This window comes from Nyctereutes procyonoides, unplaced genomic scaffold (genome assembly GCF_905146905.1).
Source record: "Nyctereutes procyonoides isolate TBG_1078 unplaced genomic scaffold, NYPRO_anot_genome, whole genome shotgun sequence".
NCBI lineage: Eukaryota > Metazoa > Chordata > Mammalia > Carnivora > Canidae > Nyctereutes > Nyctereutes procyonoides.
The window spans coordinates 74,639,707-74,654,554 of NW_026575052.1; the positions used below are offsets into that span (position 1 = coordinate 74,639,707).

General features: G+C 36.0%; 1 protein-coding gene across 1 annotated transcript in view; it reads right to left on the bottom strand.

The window, feature by feature from the left end:
* MALRD1 (MAM and LDL receptor class A domain containing 1) overlaps positions 1–14,848 on the bottom strand; it is a 761,302-nt gene that overhangs the window by 684,140 nt on the left and 62,314 nt on the right. The window contains 2 exon segments of the mRNA XM_055332672.1: positions 1,324–1,419; positions 6,289–6,452. Of these exon segments, the coding sequence (XP_055188647.1) occupies positions 1,324–1,419; positions 6,289–6,452 (260 nt within the window).

Here is a 14,848-nt window from a genome sequence, read left to right on the forward strand (position 1 = left end):
AGTTAAATAACAAAACAAACTTTAATACTCAGTTTTTATAAAAAGAATGAAACTCCAATCATTTAGTACCTCTTTCAGAAGTTATAAAGATAAATATCAGCTTAGAAAATTAAAATAGTGTCAAATGTTAATTCAATAGGCTATGATATAAACCTCAACTTTGCTGTGATTAATAGAAAAATGCTATGGTTCAGAAATTCCAATCTCAGCAGTAAATGGGATTCTAAAAATCTTCATGGTTACAGTTCAGTATCATTTGGGTTCTCCCTCTCAACACCTAGCAAAATGTATATGTGTGGTATTACCATAAAGGAATGAAATTGGTTTCATGAGCCACACATACAATGTCTTATTATTTTACACCCGCAATCCTGCATGAACATATCTATACATTATACATCACAAAAGTAATAGAATTTTATTTTTTATTTTTTTTACATTTTATTTATTTATTCATAGACACACAGAGAGAGAGGCAGAGACACAGGGAGAGGGAGAAGCAGGCTCCACGCAAGGAGCCTGATGCGGGACTCTATCCCAGGTCTCCAGGATCACACCCCAGGCTGCAGGCGGCGCCAAACCGCTGCGCCACCGGGGCTGCCCAGTAATAGAATTTTAAATAAAATACTGCACTTCAAAAATATATTATGAATTCCAATTAATAATACCAGCTATTTAAATGTTGATCCCACTGACATTACTACATTTTGCAATATTGCTATGATATTAGAAAAGAAGGAAATGACAGGTAAACATTTAATATGAAGGTTTTAAGAAGTTAACAGAGATACTTTTCTACACAATCTCAACTCTATATACAACACAAAGTCCCAAGTTAATTTTTTTTAAGAGACAGCATCCCACTGAGCATATGTACATTTTGGATTCATCTTTGCCCAGGCAGATACAACCATGTTTTTTAAAGATGTGAATTACTGCATTCAAAACATTTGTATTGCCTTTATGGATTTTTAATACCAATATATTATTTATCTGCTTCATAATGCCATTTGCTTCCTTGTTCGCAATGTATAGTAATGGGGATGTGGAGGGGCCAGGAAGGGAGCCCACGTAAAATGAAGCAGCTCTAAACAGGAGTTGTCATACTCTGGCTCTCCTACTCAGGGCAAACATGGCCATGGAAAGGCTACAGACAATGAAAATAAGTAGGCATTTGCTCTCTCCAAATATACAAATCCACATCCTTAATTTAAATCCTAATTTAAATTTAACAATGGGTGATAAAATTCACTACTGCAAAGTTACAAGTTAAACTTATAACAGAAAAGGAGATTTCTTTTTTTTTTTTTTTCCATTTTGTACCTTAACTGTCTTCAGGCTTTCTGGTATTAACATCTCTGCTTTCACCCGTTTTCTGTCAGTTGATGTATTGAATGTCCAAAAGATTTCTTCCTCCTTTGATTCAAGTAAAACAACATTACTCATTCACCAAATTCCACTCTCATATTTACATATGTACTCCCTCAATTACATTTCAACAGACTTCACCCTACCTGTATAATGTGAAGTACTGGGAAGCCTAAAGTATTGGTAAAAAAGGTATATAACATTTTTTAAAGGAACAATAAAATGGAGGCAGGGAAAGATGAAAAGGCAGAGCCCAGAGAATTTTTTTTAGGGCAGTTAAAATGCTCTGTATGATAACATATGGTAGACACATGTCATCATACATTTGTCCAACCCATGGGATGCACAACCCCCAAGCTGGAACCGTAATGTAAACTATGGACTTTGAGTGATGATAATGTGCCAAAGCAGGTTCATCATTTATAACAAAGGTACCACCCTGATGGAGGATGCTGATAATAGGGAGATTGTACATGTGTGGGGACAGCAGGAAAATGGGAAATCTTTGTACTTCTCCACCTCATTTTGCTAGGAACCTAAATCTGCTCTATAAAAACAAACTTTAAAAAAAATAAGAAGGAAATAAAGCATGTCTACATGGTAAAGCTGCTTATTTTTTTATGATGGAAAGTAAGGACAGGACAAACACTTGAATGAAATCTTAAATAAAGTATTGTACTCCAAAAATACAATTCTAAATAGAAATTCATAAAGCCACCTACTAAATGTTCATCCCACTAACATTACTACATTTTATAATATTTCCATGACATTAGAAAAGAAACAGCACGCAAACACTTAATATTAAAAACACTTAATATTTAAAAATAAAGACAAGCCAACATTTAATATTTTAAAAAAACAATGTTATCAGATATATTTTTCTGGACAATCTCAATTTATATACATATCTTTTTCTATGGGAGAATTCATTCCAAGTTCCAAACAATACAGTTATTTTCTGGAGATTATATTTCTATTTGACTCTCTTGTCATTCTATCAAAGACCTTTTTGTGCCTTCCAGAGCATGCTGTGTCATGCATCTGTAAAATGATAATTTTCCAGGTTGCAAAGTGTATGCAAAATTACATTCTACTTCTACTACTTATACTAAGAGAGAAGATACGCAATAGAAGTCTATAATGTAGTCCAAAGTTTTGCATATGTTGTTGTGCTTTATGATTTATGACCATGCTTTTATGCTCTGAAATAATAATTTCTTTAGATTCCATCAAACATGCAGGTTAATTTGACATTTCTCTAGTAAAGATAGACCATATTTTTCATAATGTTTACCCATAGGATGCATTGATTTTTTTCATGTATCAATATAGTGAAAATACAGAGTGGCATAAATGTTTCTCAGGTTGAGCTCTGAGACCGTCTGTGCCCTCCTTCTACTGTGAGAGAGAAAACAGCACTGGAAGGTGACATCTAGTTGCAATTCAAATGACATATGTCACACTTTTTCAGACTCTTAGAAGCATTAATCTCCTGGCTTCACTTATTTCATTCATAGCCAACATTTTCTAAAAATGAATCTATTTTCAACTTAGTCCTTTACCCTCTGATGTCTACTCCAATTTCCAAGTCTTAAATATTTCAGAAGATAGTCGAAGCCCATTAAAATGTACTTCATTTTATTACTTATTCATATCAGCTGTTAAGACTTCCACATGACAGTGAACCATCCATGGTAGACATATTTTGAGCTGAGAGCTTCTGGGTCACTTCAGGATGAACTAGAGCTACACAAAGTTGGGACACAAAACTAATTTTTCTTTCAATAATTTCCTATGCAACTTCAGCTACTTAGCATTGATACACTTAAATCCTCCACAGATGCTTTAAGTGAAACTGCTTGGCATGTTGCATTCATCATGTCCCTTCACTTCTATCTTATGAAAATAACTTAGAGCAATTTGTACTCTTTTTTCCTCTAAGACTAATTAATTCCCCTCTGTTCTACCCAAAGAAGAATGTGTTTACATTTTTTTGAAAAGCAAGCAGAATTCTTTTCTAAACTTAAACAGCTTTTTGTACACTAAGTTAACAGTATATTATGAAGTACAGATTTTTATATCACATTTTCCTGCTTCACAACATAAGTAATGAAAAAGAAAATGAGTTTACTCCAACTAAATAAAATCAACTTTTATTTTATTCTGTTCTCATTCTCAGACTCTTACCTAGGTACTTTCAACAGGCGTCAATGTGAAAAAGAAACCCCTTGGCTCAGAAAAACCTTTCAAGTGATGTTCTAATTTTCTATTACCTTAAAATCAATCAGTCAATCAATAAAAATTCTTAAAATGTCTTTACTCCTCCAGACTAGGATCAATAATGCCATTTTACCTTTCAAGGAAAGAATTGCTCTATCTCTTGGAGACCTTAGCTTATCCTTCCCTCTTTCAGTGAGGAAATCAAAGATATTAAATTCTAGGTTGTTGTTTCTGTTCCATTTAAATCACTTTTGAATAAATGTGGGAATAGGATCACGTACTTTGGCAAAGACATTCCTGCAAGGGAAGCTTATTATGGCCTTTAAAAACTGTTTCATACAAGAAAAGATACTTTCTAAAGTATTTTCTTCCCTGCCCCAGCTATGTCTTCTTCCTATTTGTCACTGGGAATTTTAAAAATAATCTAAAAGGTACCACAAGCTGGGTACCCCACTACCCTTGGCTCACTGATGTGGAAACTCTCTTCAGGATAAAAGATAGGCTGTTGCTATGATTATGATTTCATAGATGTGAGACAGAGAACTGAGCTCAAGGATTAGCACTGCTACACATTTAAGCTGACCCTAAGAATCAACTCTTTACTTAGGAACTTGCCTTTCACCTGTGTTTTCTACTTCTCAAGTTCTAATGTCTCCTGAAAATAAAGAAAGCTACTTTTAGCATCATCACTAGATATTTCTTGATTTACCTGCATATACCTTAATGGTTGCTTTCTTCATTCTATCCAAGGAAGATGTAAATGATCATTTAAATGTTAGGTTTGGAGTCCTTTTTAACTTTGTGATAAAACTTCAACTTGCAATTTAAATGTATTTTGATGCAAATTTTACATTGGTGATCAATATGTGTTATATGTATAGAGTAGAGCAAACAGTGTAAGAAAAGGTAGAACCCTGCCTTGCAGAATACTAGGTAAACTAATAAACCAAACCACTCAGTATTCTAGGATATACCCCCCAACTAATTTTGATTAGTACATTAGATCAGTTCTCCATGGTAAACTTCTTTTCTTATAATGCAGGAGACGGAGTTTCGATAACTCTATTCTTATTATATGATGTGGTATCTAAAGTCAATTTGTTGATGATATCTTCTATACAGTCCCAAAGTTTCTAACCCATCACTGATGTTCATGGTAGATTAAGATAACTTTAGGATTAGAAGATATATGACACAAATTTCTACTTGTTTAAGATAACTCACTCAACATTCAGTGAATAATAATTATCTGTCATGTGAAAAGTACTATCACAGAACCACATATTTTTAAAGCATCTTTAACTGTAATATAAACTCAATGAAATTATTCTTGTGTCAAATACTATGCAGATATGTCATGCAAATGTAACATAGTTTCAGAACGCTAGAAATTGTGTCTCATTCATGAAAACAAACAAAATGTATTAGGCTATCTAATGAGCATATTCATACAATTTCATGCTTTTGAACTCTGTGAATGTTCTAGAAAAGAAGAGGAAGAAGAAAAAAGACTGGACTGAAGAAAATGACACAAAAGAAAAAAGAAATGGGTGATGTGATAGAACTAGGAAGAAAAAGAGAATTCCTCTTAAATTTTCAGTTCTCACAATAATAGGCAGGTAATAGGTCATACCTGAGGATTAATTCAGATTGCAGAAGCAAATGGATGAGAAGAAACTGTTATTGACAGATGGTTAGTGATATTTGATAAGAACATATGATAACCTTTTGTTGGAAAATGAATCTGGCCAATGTCAGGAGGAAGTTTCAACTAGATTTATTTGAAGCAGCTGAAGCCAAAAGAATCTGACTGGGATATTTTTACTGTCTTCCTTTTTCCTGTTAGAATTCCTGCAATTATTATCAAATGTCTCCCATTGCTAGAATGATCACTATTTACTCCTGTGATTTTCTTTCTTTTACTTCTATCTATAAATAATTTTCTTCACAATAGAAATTCTCAGTGTCTCAGATATTTACCACTTATGGAGGATTGTTTTCAATCAAAGTTAGGGGGGAATAAAAAAAAGTTTGGATTTGTCTTATTTGCTAGCATTACCACAGCAACTTTCATTCTACTCAGTGAGCCATTTTTTCTCATTCCAATGACTCATTTGTTTGTATTTAATCAGTAATTACCAGTCTCTAAAACTGTATCTACTGGTACCATAACAAGTAATTTGTTCCCATCATAACTATAGCTCTAGTGACATATGGATCTAAAATCCAAAACAGATTCCATCAGAATGTCAGTACAGAGCCACTATACAGAACCTCAAATATCTTGTTTGTTTTTAATTAGACCTATAATTTCTTTACAATACTTCCATGAATTTTAACAATTTTTCAAAATAATACTGTGCAAATTATCACATTACAAGTTCTACATGAAAGTATTTTTTTTTAAAGCAGGTTCCATGCCAGGCATGGAAATTAACACTGAGCTTGAACTCACAACCCTGACATCAATGTGAGATCAAAAGTCAGACATTTAAACAACTTAGCCACCCAGGCACACCTATATGACAGTAGGTCTTAAACCAGGTTCTTAATATTTCTTTTCAAAGATATACTAAATGAAGTTAAGTTAATAATATCTAAAGCCTGCACACAACTGAGAAATAGAAACACAAGTTGCCAAAATGGAATTTCACTTATTCAATGATTTTGAAATAAATCCCAGTTTCTTCTCCCCTTATTATTATATAGTCTTACTCTGAGAGCACTGTTTTCCATGGAGTAATAGAATTGAAGATGGCAGCTCTTGCTGAGGAAGTGACATACAGAGCTATTTAAATAAGCTCTGCTGTCTAAATGGTTAAGAGTAGAAGCATCCTTAGCTCCTACCCATATATAGTAACCTGAAAAATAAAGGAAAGGGAAGTAATTTTGAAAAAAATTAGCTCCTTTTTGTTGGAAGAAAATTATTGTATTTCTGAACTTTTCAAAATCATGTTTGAAAGACAAATATTTTACTTAAAGAAATGTGATGTTTTATTTACTTATTATTTTTAGGGATATGGTATTTTAAAATGATTATATCAACTACAAATTATAGGTTTTCATTTCTATATGTGATTTTAAAATACATTGATATCTGCTGCTTGTTCCTGAAATTTCAATTCAATATTCTTCTAAAAAGATATCCACTGATATAAAAATCTCCATGCTACCAAATTATCATTTTCTTTTAAATGTCAAAATGCAATCTTTATTTAACCAAGAATTCCTCACCTTTCTTCCCAGAATTCTTTCCCCTTTTATTTTTTTCTACCTTTTAGTTTTAGAAAAACCTTTATAGTTTAAGGAAATATAATTTAAACAGATCCTCTTTCCTACGTAACCACATGAAAGTATTAGATACCGCAGTCCTATTAAACTGCACCTAAGGATTTTATAGTACATAAAAATATTATCAATCAATTTTATCCTGATACCTAAAACCAATTTGCACTGTTCTTAAATTTATAATATATACAATGCAGAGTTACAAAGATATTTCTATGATTTTACAACTTCACTTTTCAATAATAAAATTTTTCAATGTGTTATTTCTTTGTAAGTTAGTGAACATTCCCTACAATTTCTAAAAACTATGAATGTAAATTAGGTAAAAACTCTTATTTACTTAGAAATGTAAAACTGTAAGCAAAATACCATTGTAAGTTAACACTTTGCATCTGACTTATACACAAAGAAATGATACATAAGATAAAGACATTTTTACAAAAGCTGAGACAGATCAATTGCAACATAAAATATCTCAAAAGATAAGGAAAGAACAATTCTACCAAGTGATTGGGATGGCTGAAACCACAGAATTCTTGAACTTCGAGACCAGATCCAGGCTCTGGTAGTTTAAATTCTGACTAACTTGAATGCTGCAAACAAAAGCTAGAGGAAGAGTCAGCCTCTCTCAATGAAGTCAAAGACTAGAGGTGGAGAATTATGCTCAAAATCCAATGTGGAAAATATACCGACATTCACTACCTTGGGCTATGACTAAGTGACAGGATGTGCAAAATTCCAAGGATTATCACAAAGTATAAAACCCTAAACTAGTAGTGTTACTGGGGTTAGTCTTAGGGAAATAGACATCAAAAAACACCTGGATTATGCATCTATTAATAGCAAGGCTTATACTCAAAAGAAACTACTTTTCACCACTTTACTAACTTGAGTTTGACCAAAGTCTAACTGACTTGGGAAAAGAGAAATATCAACTCCAGGATACTCCAGCCTTCTACATGAGGGGAAGAAAATACCTGGATCCAGTCCCCTCTAGCCTTACTGTCTCACCTAAGGTTGGGAGAGGAAGCACTTTCGAAGGTCACTTAGCAGAGGAACAATCTCACTAAAAGAATGAGATACAATCATAGGATTCTAGAATGTTTCTCTTCCTCCTTACAACTTACCACAACTCACATAAAAGGGGGTCCTGCATAATAATAGAGTAATACTATTCAAATAACTGTAGGTCTTAAACCTATTTTAAGATGTCTCTAAATTCAACAGGTAAGACAAAAACAAGGATATCAGATGAAATTTTAGCCTTACACAGCTGAACCTGCAGCAAACAATAAAAATTCTAATTTCTAGCTACATAAACATAATAGGTCATGCTAAATACCTATTGACTTTAGTTCCCTTTATACAGCACATTATGTCTGGCCTTCATAAAAACATTACAAAGCATACTGAATGGAAAAAGAAAAAGAAAACCAACCAACAACAAAACACTTAGTTTGAAGAGACATAGCAAGTGTCAAAACCAACCAGGCTCTAATAGAAAAAAGTAGAAACATGCATAAAAAGATGGACAATGTAGTCAGAGATATGGATATTCTAAGAAAGAATTTTAAAATGACCTATTATGTTCTCTAGAGGTCAAAACAAAACACTGTAACAGAATGAAGATTGCCTTTAATAGGGTCATTAAGTACACTTGGTACAGCTGAGAAATGAATCTCTAAGCTGGAGAATATATCAACAGAAATTTTCAAAATTAAAAAGCAAGATAATTTTTAAGTGGAAAAAAGGGAATATAAAATTCAAGAACTGTGGAACGACTACAAAAGGTTTGACATACATACAATGGGAATACAAGAAGAAGAAAGAAAGAAACAAAAGCAATATCTGAAACAATATTGACTGACAATCTTCTCTAAATTAATGCCAGACTTCAACTCACAGATCCAGGAAACTCAGAATACACCAAGTAAGATAAATACCCAAAAACCTACACATATAAGCATGTCATATTTAAACTTCAAAAGATCAAAAACAAAGAGACAATCTTAAAGAAAACCAAAGGAGATAAAGAATTCTTACCAAGAGTAATAGTGATTAGAATTATATTGGACTTCTATTTAGAAACCATCAAAACAATACAAATATAGAATAAAATATTTAGTCTTAAAAAAAAACTAAACTCAGAATTCTATATCCAGTAAAATCATTCTTCAAAAGTGATAAGGCTGCAGCCAGAGATCTAAGTAAAACAGATATAAGTAACACACCTGAATGAGAATTTAAAGCAACAAGCAGGGATGCCTGGGTGGCTCACCAGTTGAGCATCTGCCTTTGGCTCAGGTCATGATCCTGCAGCCCCAGGATCAAGTCCCACATTGGGCTCCCTGCATGGGGCCTGCTTCTCCCTCTGCCTCTGTCTCTGCCTCTGTGTGTGTGTGTGTGTGTGTGTCTCGTGAATAACTAAATAAAATCTTTAAAAAAAATAAAGTAACAATCATAAGGATACTCACTGTGCTTGAGAAAAGACTAAAAGACATCAGTAAGACACTTAACATTGAGATAACAGAGTTTTAAAAGAATCAATCAGAGATGAAGAGTACAATAAATGAGGCTGGAAACAGACTTGATGCAACGAACAGCAGGCTGGAAGAATCAGAGGAACAAATTAGTGATGTAGAAGGCAAAATAATGGAAAGTAATGAAACTGAATAATAGAGAGAAAGAATTACACAACATAAGAATAGACTTAGGGCACTTAGTGACTCCATCAAACATAATAACAATCAGGTTATAGGAGTTTGGAAGAAGAGGAGAGCAAAGGGGGGCAGAAATTTATCTTAAGAAATAATAGCAGAAAACTTCCCTGATCTGGGGAAGGAAAGAGATATCCAGATCCAGGAGGCACAGAGAATTCTCATCAAGATCAACAAAATAGGCCAACACTAAGACATTTTGTAATCAAATTTGCAACATATAATGATAAAGAAAAAAATCTTAAAAGAAGTTCTTAACTTACAAGGGAAAACTCATAAGGCTAGCTGGAGATTTCTCAATAGAAACTCTGCGAGCCAGAAGGAAGTGCTATGACATATTCAAAGTGCTATAATGGGAAAAATGTGCAGCCAAGAATACTCTATTCCAGCAAGGCTGTCATTCAGAATAGGAGGGAAGATAAAGAGTTACCCCAAGAAACAAAAACTAAAGGACTCTGTGACCACTAAACCTGCAAGAAATATTAAAGGGGACTCTTGAGTATAAAAGAGAGACCAAAAGTGACAAAGGCAAGAAAGGATCAGAGAAAATCTCCAGAAGCAACAACAAAACAGTAATAAAATGGCAATAAATACATATCTATCAATACTTACTTTGGATGTAAATGGACTAAATGCTCTATTAAAAAGACAGAGATTTTCAGAATGGATAATGCCTATATAATGTCTAAAAGAGACTTATTTCAGACCTAACGGCTCCTGTAGATTAAAGGTGAGTGGATGCAGAAACATTTACCATGCAAATGTATGCCAGAAGAAAGCAGGAGTAGCAATACTTATATAAGACAAATTAGATTGTATTTTTTAAAAAGATTTATGCATTTATTTTAGAAATTGAGCATGTGAGCAGGGAGAGGGGCAGTGCAACAGGGAGAGAATCTCAAGCAGACTCTGCACTGAATGTGGATCCTGAGATGGGGCTTGATCTGAGATCATGACCTGAGCCAAAACCAAAAATTGTATGCTCAACTGACTGAGTCACTCAGGCACCCCTAGACAAACTACATTTTAATACAAAGACTATAATAAGAGATGAAGAAGGGCACCATCCTAATAAAGGGGATAATCCAACAAAAAGATGTAACAGTTGTAAATATTTATGCACTCAACATGAAAGCAACCAAATGTACAAAGCAATTAATAACAAACATGAACTAATTCATATTAATATAATAACAGGGGCCTTAACAACCTACTTATATCAGTGGACAAATTATCTAAACAGGAAGAAACAAGGAAACAATGGCTTTGAATGTAAGTATTGTTAAAAGAAATTCTTCAAAGAGAAGGAAAATGATATCCATTAGAAACTTAGATCTCAATAAAGAAAGGAACAGTATTAGGAAAGCAGTAAATAAAACACATCAGTTGCTTCCAAGGTCTGAAAAATCTTTTAATTTTAATTTTCTTAATTTATCTCAAAGAGAACAGTTTGTTCAAAATAGTAACAGCCACAATGTATTTGATGATTATAGTTTGCATATAAGTGAAATGAATGACAACAATACAAGGGACAGGAGGAAGCAATGAGGAATATTTTGTTATTATAAGATACCTGCACTACATGAAGGAGTATGAAGTTATTTGGAAATGGAATCAGATTAGTAGAAAATTTTTTTTGCAAACTCAGAGAACGCACTAAGAAAGGGTAGAAAAGGCAAGATGGAAAATTATGTAAAAAATAAAAAGAGGGACACAATATTATAGGCATCCCTAAAGGACAAAGTTTCCTTTTAGGTGGGAAATTAGAAGTCTGTATTGAGATCTCATTTCAGACAGGTTGAAAGGGATGGATGAGTAAGGTTTCAATAGGCACTAATAGGGTCAAATATGCTTTAAATAGAAGGACTCTGTACGTGAAAAGGCACCAATTTGAAGATGCATATGTAGTAAAGAGTAATTTGGGTCACTGTTTGGTCACCTCAGCCAAGTGTGCCAGTCACATTCCATCATGCAAATGAATTGTTTTATTCATCTGGAATCTTCTATTAAACCACTTGCTTGTACTGAAAAAAAAAAGAAAGGGTAGAAAATGAATTATAATTGAAATACTAAAAAAGGAAACAAAAAAGGAGCATATAAAATCCTCATTAAAAAGTACAAAGGAATAACAGGAGTGGAAGACAAAAGTAGGGACAAAGATCAAGTGCAACAAATAGAAAGCACTAAACCATCCTGAAAATCTACGAATTCGGCCTGAGATTTAAAGAGAGACCAGCTGGAATGCTACAGTGAGAGGAGTTCACGCTTCTATCAAGGTAGGAAGACGGGGAAAAGAAATAAAGAAACAAAAGGCCTCCGAGGGGGAGGGGCCCCGGAGGAGCCGGGCTGGGGCCGGGGCGAGTGTCCCCAGGGCAGGAGAGCCCCGTCCCGGAGAAGCAGGAGCTGCACCAACCTTCCCGGGCGGAAAGGGGCCCGCAGGGAGTTACAGCAGGACCCAGGAGGGCGGGGACACAGGCGCCCCGGGAGAGTGCGCCGAGCTCCTTAAAGGGCTGCAGCGCGCGCCCCAAGGCATGGGAGCAGCTCCGGGGCGGCTACGGCGGCAGCTCCGCGGAGGGGGCTGCGGGGTGGGAGCGCAAATCCAACAGCGCAGGCCCCGGAGCACAGGGCGCCGGGACACAGCCCAGGATCCGGCCTCCCTCCGGGGCAGGCAGAGGCCGGTAGGGCCCAGGACAGCAAGGACGCTCCTGCCCCGAGCTGAGCACATCAGCGGCCCCGCCCCGGAGCCTCCAGGCCCTGCAGGCTGAGAGCTCCATAGTTACTGCGGGAGCTGACTCCAGGGCTGCAGAGCTGGCCCCGCCACTGGGGTTGTTCCTCCTGGGGCCTCACCGGGTAAACAGCCCCCACTGAGCCCTGCACCAGGCAGGGGCAGAGCAGCTCCCCCAAGTGCTAACACCTGAAAATCAGCACAACAGGCCCCTCCCCCAGAAGACCAGCTAGAGGGGCCAGTTCCAGGGGAAGTCAAGGGACTTAAAGTCTACAGAATCAGAAGATACTCCCCCGGGTTTTTTTTTTTTCTTTTTGATTTGTTTGCTTCCCCCACCCTTTTTTTCTTTCTCTTTTTTTTATTTTCTTTCTTTATTTCTTTTTCTTTCCCTTTTTCTTCTCTTCTTTCCTTTTTCTTTTCTTTTTCTTTTTTCTTTTTCTCTTTTCTTTCCTTCTCTCTCTTTCTCTCATTCTCCCAATACAACTTGTTTTTGGAAACTCCGCACTGAGCAAAATGACTAGAAGGAAAACCTCACCTCAAAAGAAAGAATCAGAAACAGCCCTCTCTCCCACAGAGCTACAAAATCTGGATTACAATTCAATGTCAGAAAGCCAATTCAGAAGCACTATTATACAGCTACTGGTGGCTCTAGAAAAAAGCATTAAGGACTCACGAGACTTCATGACTGCAGAATTTAGATCCAATCAGGCAGAAATTAAAAATCAACTGAATGAGATGCAATCCAAACTAGAAGTCCTAACGACGAGGGTTAACGAGGTGGAAGAACGAGTGAGTGACATAGAAGACAAGTTAATGGCAAAGAGGGAAACTGAGGAAAAAAGAGATAAACAATTAAAGAACCATGAAGACAGATTAAGGGAAATAAATGACACTCTAAGGAAGAAAAATCTACGTTTAATTGGGGTTCCCGAGGGCGCCGAAAGGGACAGAGGGCCAGAATATGTATTTGAACAAATCCTAGCTGAAAACTTTCCCAATCTGGGAAGGGAAACAGGCATTCAGATCCAGGAAATAGAGAGATCCCCCCCTAAAATCAATAAAAACCATTCAACACCTCGACATCTAATAGTGAAGCTTGCAAATTCCAAAGATAAAGAGAAGATCCTTAAAGCAGCAAGAGACAAGAAGTCCCTGACTTTCATGGGGAGGAATATTAGGGTAACAGCAGACCTCTCCACAGAGACCTGGCAGGCCAGAAAGGGCTGGCAGGATATATTCAGGGTCCTAAATGAGAAGAACATGCAACCAAGAATACTTTATCCAGCAAGGCTCTCATTCAAAATGGAAGGAGAGATAAAGAGCTTCCAAGACAGGCAGGAACTGAAAGAATATGTGACCTCCAAACCAGCTCTGCAAGAAATTTTAAGGGGGACTCTTAAAATTCCCCTTTAAGAAGAAGTTCAGTGGAACAATCCACAAAAACAAGGACTAAATAGATATCATGATGACACTAAACTCATATCTGTCAATAGTAACTCTGAACGTGAACGGGCTTAATGACCCCATCAAAAGGCGCAGGGTTTCAGACTGGATAAAAAAGCAGGACCCATCTATTTGCTGTCTACAAGAGACTCATTTTAGACAGAAGGACACCTACAACCTGAAAATAAAAGGTTGGAGAACCATTTACCATTCAAATGGTTCTCAAAAGAAAGCAGGGGTAGCCATCCTTATATCAGATAAACTAAAATTCACTCCGAAGACAGTAGTGAGAGACGAAGAGGGACACTATATCATACTTAAAGGATCTATCCAACAAGAGGACTTAACAATCCTCAATATATATGCCCCGAATGTGGGAGCTGCCAAATACTTAAACGAATTATTAACCAAAGTAAAGAAATACTTAGATAATAATACACTTATACTTGGTGACTTCAATCTAGCTCTCTCTACCCTTGATAGGTCTTCTAAACACAACATCTCCAAAGAAACGAGAGCTTTAAATGATACACTGGACCAGATAGATTTCACAGATATCTACAGAACTTTACATCCAAACTCAACTGAATACACATTCTTCTCAAGTGCACATGGAACTTTTTCCAGAATAGACCACATACTGGGTCACAAATCGGGTCTGAACCGATACCAAAAGATTGGGATCGTCCCCTGCATATTCTCAGACCATAACGCCTTGAAATTAGAACTCAATCACAAGAAGAAGTTTGGAAGGACCTCAAACACGTGGAGGTTAAGGACCATCCTGCTAAAAAATAAAAGGGTCAACCAGGAAATTAAGGAAGAATTAAAAAGATTCATGGAAACTAATGAGAATGAAGATACAACTGTTCAAAATCTTTGGGATGCAGCAAAAGCAGTCCTGAGGGGGAAATACATCGCAATACAAGCATCCATTCAAAAACTGGAAAGAACTCAAATACAAAAGCTAACCTTACACATAAAGGAGCTAGAGAAGAAGCAGCAAATCGACCCGACGCCCAGCAGAAGAAGAGAGTTAATTAAAATTCGAGCAGAACTCAACGAAATTGAGACCAGAAGAACT